This window comes from Bison bison, unplaced genomic scaffold, assembly GCF_000754665.1.
Source record: "Bison bison bison isolate TAMUID 2011002044 unplaced genomic scaffold, Bison_UMD1.0 scf7180017864266, whole genome shotgun sequence".
Lineage (NCBI taxonomy): Eukaryota > Metazoa > Chordata > Mammalia > Artiodactyla > Bovidae > Bison > Bison bison.
In genome coordinates, this window is record NW_011494838.1 from 2098044 (window position 1) to 2105960 (window position 7917).

At 58.4% G+C, this 7917-nt stretch overlaps 1 protein-coding gene across 1 annotated transcript in view; it reads left to right on the top strand.

The window, feature by feature from the left end:
- COLEC11 (collectin sub-family member 11) overlaps nucleotides 1–7917 on the top strand; it is a 23944-nt gene that overhangs the window by 14196 nt on the left and 1831 nt on the right. Inside the window, exons 4-5 of the mRNA XM_010848409.1 lie at nucleotides 4477–4548; nucleotides 6853–6906. Coding sequence (XP_010846711.1) covers nucleotides 4477–4548; nucleotides 6853–6906 — 126 coding nt within the window. The remainder of the gene's footprint in view (nucleotides 1–4476; nucleotides 4549–6852; nucleotides 6907–7917) is intronic.

Below are 7917 nucleotides of genomic sequence, written 5' to 3' on the forward strand. Positions count from 1 at the left end.
CTGCTGCGAACTCAAAGCAGCTGCAGCAGAAAGTGCCTGCAAGCTGCTGGCTGGCTTTTTTGGAAGAACAAAGACAGCCCATGTGCTGCGGCAGAACCTACCCCCCCCCCGCTCCCCCACCGTTGTCGGGGTCCTTCATTGGAATGCGAGTCCTGCCCGCACTTCCCACACGAGCTGTGCTTGCTGACACCACCTGCTAAACGTGTGTCGTCTCAAGCCCCCAGACACGCAGCTAAGAGGCCGCCCGCCCGCCCCCGGAGCGCAGGAGCTGGGGCCCCTCCCGGTGCGGGAGGGTGGAGGGCGATCCCGCCCCTGATGGGCTTTCTAGGCGCTGGAACGTGTGTGTCATCCCCGTTAAAAATCGCTGAGGAAGCAGGTTGCCAAGTGCTCTTTCTGCCCTGTCTCCTCTTCAAAGGACCGTGTGAGATCTTCATTAAAATTAATGAGGATCGCCAGCCCGCTGCGAGCCCCGTCCCCGTGCATGTCCAGAGGACAATGTGCGCAGTGCCCGTCTCATTAGCGGAGGGGACGCGCTCCCTGTAGGCACCACTGCCAGCTCCAGAGGCCTGGAAGGACAGGGTCTGAGTGTGTCCAGTGTGTTCCCAGGGCGGGGGAGTTTGCTTTTTGTCCTAAAGGACTCGAGAGGGGGCAGCAGGCAGTGGGCTCTTGTTGCGTCCAGTCCCCGCCGGGTTGGCAGTCACCCAGCTTTTCTGCTGCTTCTGGGTAACCATGGGTGTGGATCTGTCAGGGGACCCAGTGGCTCTCGCCTCTTTCTTCTCCAGCAAACCCCACAGAGAGAATATTCCTTGAGGAGTGGCAGCCCACACCCCAAAGGTCTCGCATGCATGCGCAGGGTCACACTGCAGGACCTGCTGGGCTCCTGCTCCCAGGTTCCAGCCCGACTGCAGCGAGGACGACAGCATTGCAGGGCGTGTGTTTACGTTTGCGTGTCTGGATGTGTTGTCCATGCGTGTGTGCATGTTTGAGTGTCGACATGTGTATGGATGTGGGTGCATGTGTGCATCATGCACACACATGCACAGGCATGTATAGCACATGTATATGTGTTAGTATACATGTGTGTGCACACATGTAACAGGCACATGTGTGTATGTGTATACACACGTGTAATATAGATGTATGTATACACATGTGTGATATAGATGTGTGTACACGCGTGTGATATAGATGTGTGTACACGCGTGTGATATAGATGTGTGTATACACATGTGTGATATAGATGTGTGTGTACACGTGTGTAATATAGATGTGTGTACACGCGTGTGATATAGATGTGTGTGTGCACGTGTGTGATATAGATGTGTGTGTGCACGTGTGTGATATAGGTGTGTGTGTGCACGTGTGTGATATAGGTGTGTGTACACGTGTGTGATATAGATGTGTGTACACGCGTGTGATATAGATGTGTGTGTGCACGCGTGTGATATAGGTGTGTGTGTGCACGTGTGTGATATAGGTGTGTGTACACGTGTGTGATATAGATGTGTGTACACGCGTGTGATATAGATGTGTGTGTGCACGCGTGTGATATAGGTGTGTGTGTGCACGTGTGTGATATAGGTGTGTGTACACGTGTGTGATATAGATGTGTGTACACGCGTGTGATATAGATGTGTGTGTGCACGCGTGTGATATAGGTGTGTGTGTGCACGTGTGTGATATAGGTGTGTGTACACGTGTGTGATATAGATGTGTGTACACGCGTGTGATATAGATGTGTGTGTGCACGCGTGTGATATAGGTGTGTGTGTGCACGTGTGTGATATAGGTGTGTGTACACGTGTGTGATATAGATGTGTGTACACGCGTGTGATATAGATGTGTGTGTGCACGTGTGTGATATAGATGTGTGTGCGTACACGTGTGTGATATAGATGTGTGTGCGTACACGTGTGTGATATAGATGTGTGTGTACATGTGTGTGTGTGCACATGAGTTGCCCAGCACCACCACTGCCCGCAGCAGCACCCATAGGTGGTGGCTGTTGTCACTCTGCCCTCCGGGAGCCTGATGTGTGGGAACCGTGTAGGGCAGGGTGCTGGTCGTGCTGGCCAGGGCGACCCCTCACTTGGGGCCCAGCTTCCCCCAGGGCCCGGCCTTCTGCATAGAGGCCCTCTTGTGAGGCCACCAGGCTGGGAGCAGGCCAGGGCCTGCTCCAGCTCTGGGGACTTGGAGTCACTCTGCGATGTGTTAAATTGTAGATTCCGGTGTGTGAGCTGGTGTGCCCAAGGCTCTGTGTGTCTGGGTGGGTCCAGGCGGGGTCAGATGACAAGGGGAGTTCAGCCAGGGCCAGGGCCCAAGTTCTGAGCGCCTCGCACACGGCTCCTCCGGGGCAGGTGGGCAGCGTCGTGTGCCCAGCGTCTCAGACCACAAGGAGAACGTTATTATCACACTGTTTGGAGAGAGTCGACTTTGAGGGCCCAGATGCAGGGCTGGCTGACCCCCAGCCTTGGCTTGCACAGGCGGGCTCCTGCACCTCCAGCCTTCTCGCACCCCCAAAACCCCAGGGGTCCCCAAGCCTGGTTCTGGGACCAGGATGCAGACCAGCATCTGCATCGCCTGGGAGCTTGGGGACACCCCTCCCAGACCTGCGGAGTCCCCCCTGGGGTGGGTCCAGCCATACGTGGTGACAAGCCCCCGGGGGCCTCTCCCCGGATCTGCAGACCCACAGTGCCTTCACTGCCCTTGGCCTTGGGCTCCAGGCCCGCCTCCATTCCCTGCCCCATGAGCCGCTAGTGTCCGACCGTCTGATTGTCCATATCTGTACCTGGTTTCTTAGAGCTCCCTACAGCAGGGACCACCTCCCACACTCCTCCAAGAGCAGGAGCTGGACACAGACATGCTGGGGACAGGAGCCCGGTGTCAGCAGCAGCCTTGAATTAGTGGTGAAGTTCGGCTGTGCAATTCACAGACGGGCTGAACGCCAGGGGCTCTGCAGTCATCCTCAGGTTATGACTTATTTACAACAGCAGGGTGTGTGCTAGACCCTGACTGCGTCCTTCAGCAGATGAACTGAATCATTACTTGATCGACTGCTAAGCTGGAAGGTTTTGTGTGTGGGGGGAGGCGGGGGAGGAGGCATTTCACCAGATTGTTCCTGATGGAGGTGCTTCCCCTCCAGGCCCTCCTCCCAGCCTCCCCCCCTCTCCTATCTGCTTGGGGTGGTAGGGGCCATCTCGGGGGAGCAGAGGGGTGGGCAGGTGCTGTTCCGAGCGCCCCGCTGCAGGGGTCTCGGGAGATGTGAGCCTCAGCTTGTAGGAGCTCTGCACTCGGTCCTTACCTTTTCTAGTTGGACTCTTCTTAGCAAACAGCAGACTCCAGGTGACAGGCCCGCGCTCACACCCGACCTACCCCAATGTGACCCAGGCTCCTCTGCGGTGGTGGGTCTTCTGAGTGAGGCAGCGCATTCCCCAGGCAGGAGGTTGCTCCCCGGGCTCCAGCGGCCCGCCCCTCTGCAGTGGAGCCCTCGTGCTGGGACCCATCCGCCCCGTACACACTGTAAGTGAAGTCTTTTGACTCTGTGTGTCTGCCCTCCCGTCTGCAGCTGTGGTTGGGCAGGTGGTCTCCGAGACCTCCAGCTGCTCTGGGCATGGGTCTTCATGGGGCTGCTGGTGGAGCCCAAGTTTAATCTAATTTAGCGGATCTGCACGTCCCCTAAGGAGGCCATGGCAACTGTCCCAGCGGACCCTGCTGGTCAATGAGGAAGCAGTGTGAAAACCAGCCGAACCACCCCAAGAGGCCCCCGTGCCTCTCCTGTTACAGCACTCGTTACTGAGGTTAGAGCCACCTCCTCCAGCAGATGCTGAGCTCTGTCGCTCCTGTGTCCCCCCAGCATCATGCAGGGCATATGGTGTCTGGGGCAGGAGCTCGCCTCGTGGCTGGACCGGGGACCTAACCCTGGGAACCTGGTCTGTGCAATGAACCCGTCCTGTAATAAACACAAGCGCGTCCGTGCACGCACTCTGCCCCCGATCCCTCCTCCTTGTGCGGATCTGAGCCGGCCCTGGTTGGACTGGGGGCATGTTAGACGGGTGGCTCTGGGCGGCGTGTTTCCGTCTCCACTGTGGTTCAGCCCTCAGCCTGCATTCTGTCCTGTGACCTTGACCTGGTCTGAGCTGGGGCAACATCACAGAGGTAGGACTTGCCTGCTGGCTGCAGTGCTCGGTCTGAGGCTTGGTTGAGTGGAGGACATCGGGGTGTGCGAGGAGGCCTCTGCCGTTCCGTAGCGTGCAAGACTTAGGGGAGGGAAATACCTCAGCAGGTGACATGAGTAACCCTCCGGGGTCAGTTGACCCCACGACCTTGGAGAATTTTGTGCGTGGCTGTGTGTGCATGCGTGGCTGTGTGTGCATGTGTGGCTGTGTGTGCATGCATGTTCCAGGGGATGGCGTGCCTACCCATTACCTGTACACGTTACCCGTGCCTTGGCTGACCGTGATCTCGTTGTTTCCGCAGGAGACGTGGGCGACAAGGGACAGAAGGGCGGCGTGGGGCGCCACGGGAAGATCGGCCCCATTGGCTCCAAAGGTATTTCACTCGCACCTCTGGCTCACGTTCCCTCGCAGGCTCCCCACTGGGTGCTTGGAGAGCAGCTGGTGGGCGTGTTTATCGTGTGTGCTTTACACGTGATCGGGTCTGCCCTGATGTTTAGGTTTTGCACCCTGCAGGGCTCACGAGCTGCCCGGGCTCGGGGGACAATCAGGAGACCCGTTTGAGCAGCGGAAGGACCGTGTTCTGGACACACGGTGTGTCCACCTCCAGCTCGGTGGCTCAGACTTCCTGAGATGAGCACAGGGGAAGCCGCATCAGTGCCCACGTCATCCCCTTTGACCTGCACGACCCTGGAGGCTGGGCTTGGACGACGAGGCCCAGGGCAGTCAAGGGGTGGCTCGGCCTCAGCTCTGCCCCCTCCACCCTCTGTCGGCAAATGATTTCTGAGCCCCTGGCTTATCTGCACCTCTGCTGGCCCCCGGGGCTCATGATGGGGCAGGCAGGCCCCCAGTCCCCTGGAGGGTCCCCCCAGGGCTTGTCGCGGGGGGTGGCGGCAGGGGGACCAAGGCTGGGGGGCCTGGAAGGCTGCAGAGGCTCTGCTGAGTGGGCACACCGTCCATCACAGTCCTGGCCAAGGAGCCCTTCCTGCCAGGGCCAGGCTGGGCCAGGGCAGGTCCCTGTGGCCCCCATCAGGAGAGACCACCTAGACACACTCATGGCTCTAAGCCCCAGATGGGGTGACGGGGCACAGTCCCCAGGCCCCACGCTGGGGACAGGGACTGTCCCCAAAGCGCCTCTGCCCCTAGCAAATCCGCAGGGAGCCCCTGCCCTGGGGATTCGTCACGGAGCACACACATGTGTGTGACACAGAGGAGGGTACGACTGCTTCCGGAAAACTTTAAAAAGTGGTGGTAAAACATTGGTAACATAAACTCCATCACTTTCAGCGTCCAGTTCAGCACCACTAAGTTCACTGCCGTGATGTGCAGCCGCCACCGCTGTATACGTATTTCCAAAATGCTTTCGTTACTCCAAAGAGAAACTCTGTCCTCATGAAGTAGTAACTCCCCTCTCCCCTCCAGCCCCAGCAACCGCTTATCTGCGTTCTGTCTGTGAACTTGCCCACCTAGATAGTTCACATACCTGGAGTCACACACTCTTTGTGCGTTTGTATCTTATTTCACTGCTACGATGCTTCCGAGGTTCATCTCCGCTGCAGCAGGCGTCAGGACCTCCTCCCCTCATAGGCTGAACAATGTTCTGTTGCGTGGATGGACCACGTTGTACTTGCCCCTTCATCTGCTGCGGGTCGATGAAGGGGTTTCTGCCTTTCAGCCATTGTGCAAAAGGCAGTGGGTGTTGCCTACGAGTAGGGGTGTACATGCTTGTAACACACAGCATGTGCTCTGGGTACATGTCAGTCTCACGGGGGACAGCTTGCCCTGGGGGTACTCGGTGGGCTCAGCTCACCTGAGCTTCCGTGTCTCTGAGGCTGCCACGCTGGGCCCTTGTCAGGCTGAACCCAAGTCATTTGCAAGCTCCTGATGCTGATAAACAAAGGCACCAGCAGGGTGGAGCCTGCCGAGCTCTCCATCCCCATCAGACAGAACACGGGTCTCCAGGGACACGCACTTCACTGTCCCTTCACTGCGCCCCGGTCAGTGGGGGTGCTTACGTGCTCTCGGGGGAAGAAAGATATGCTTTAGTGACATCCCTGTGATTTAAACATAAATATCCATTGTCTAACTTCAAAGCAGCTAGAAGCTCTGTCTCCATGGCTTTCTCTGACCCCCTTGTTTCATAAGTTGGGAGAAATGGAGGGTCAGAGTGGCTGAGTGGCATGTCCTGTCCACAGAAGGCTGGCGTCCAGGTGTCCATGGTGACACCTCGCTGCCTCCCAGAGAGGGTCGGGGAGGCCCTCATTTTGACTCTGCTTGGCTGGGTAACCCATAAGGTCCATTCATCTCTGAGTTCACATGTTCTACTTGGGTTCTCTTGCTGTGATGAGGGACTTGGACAGGACTGGCACTGAGCCTAAGATTTCCTGAGATGATGGATGTTCTAGGAAACATGCTGGCTTTCCAGGATCGACGTGAAGAATGTTTGTCTGGTAACCTCTCAAGTCCCATGCTGTGTGTGTGTTCCCGGTCATGTAAGCAGAGCCTGGAGAAGCAATCGCCGACAGACTGTGCCTCCCTACAGTTCACTGCGGGAGTAGGGACTGGGAGAAACCCCAGGGCACTGCCCATGGAAGAATGAACGCTGTCGCCTGGACAGTCTGAGCTCATGGAACACACCCCAGCCCTGCTTGGTGACTTTGGCCTTGCTTCTCTTTTGCAGGTGAAAAAGGAGATTCTGGTGACATAGGACCCCCTGGCCCTAACGGAGAACCAGGTATGGCATAAAGAGTCCAAGGATTTATTAAACGTGTGTTCAAACTGCACTTTTAAAACATATAAGTCATGACAGCACGCTTCAAGGGACTGGAAAGCAGCACAAGTACCTGCCCTCCCCTCCCCAGGTGTCGCTCCCTCTGTGGACTCCTTCAGTGTTCGGTTTCCTCCCGCCTGAACGTGTCCCTGTCCTGCTTAGGGCCGTGGTCTGCCTGCCGACTGCATGTGGTCCCAGCTCCTCATTCGGCTCAGACACAGGGGTCCTTTCCTAATGCGTCTCTGGGGAGCCACTTGCTCTGAGCACCCAGCTTCTCTGAAAAGCATGTCTGCACCTTCTGGTTCTGCTCTTTCTGGAGTCCTTGCAGCAGACTCCCCAGGGGACCCCAGCCCAGCTCGTCCCTGCCGGCCACCCCTCCTGGGGGCTGCGGAGGCCCGGCTGCGGGCAGACCCGTCCTCTCTGTCAGTGTCCTGTCACCCCCACTTCCCCTCTCTCCCCGGAGGAGCCCCTCTGCTGCCCCCGCTTCCTTCTCCACGAGGAGCCGCCCGCCCCCACCCCCCTCACTGGCCAGCCCACTGCCCAGCTCGCGCCTCCAGCGTCCCTGCCGCGTTCACGTGGTCCACACACAGCCTCCCCCACCCCTGCCGGACTGTCCCTGCGGTCACCCGCTTCGGCTGTCCTGTTTCCCGTCCCTGCCACGCCCTCCCTCGGCTCTCGCGGCAGCTCAGACCCGTTGCTGAGACCCCCTCCTGGCGGGTCTGCACCTGCCGGTCCTTGTCTGTCCCCCCACCCCCCTGCCGGTGACGCAGGAGACACCTCACAGATTCTGGATGAGGTGGGAAGGCGGTGTCCGCGTCCCAGGGGCGGCCCCTGTGCGCGCTGAGGGGCCCATCGGGTGGACAGCGGGCCCAGCCCTCCAGCTCGGCCCTCAGAGACCTTGAAGACACGTCTCAGAGAAAGTTCCCTCAGAGCGAACCCACCCAGGCGCGGTGGTGCCAGGTGCCCCGGGATGAG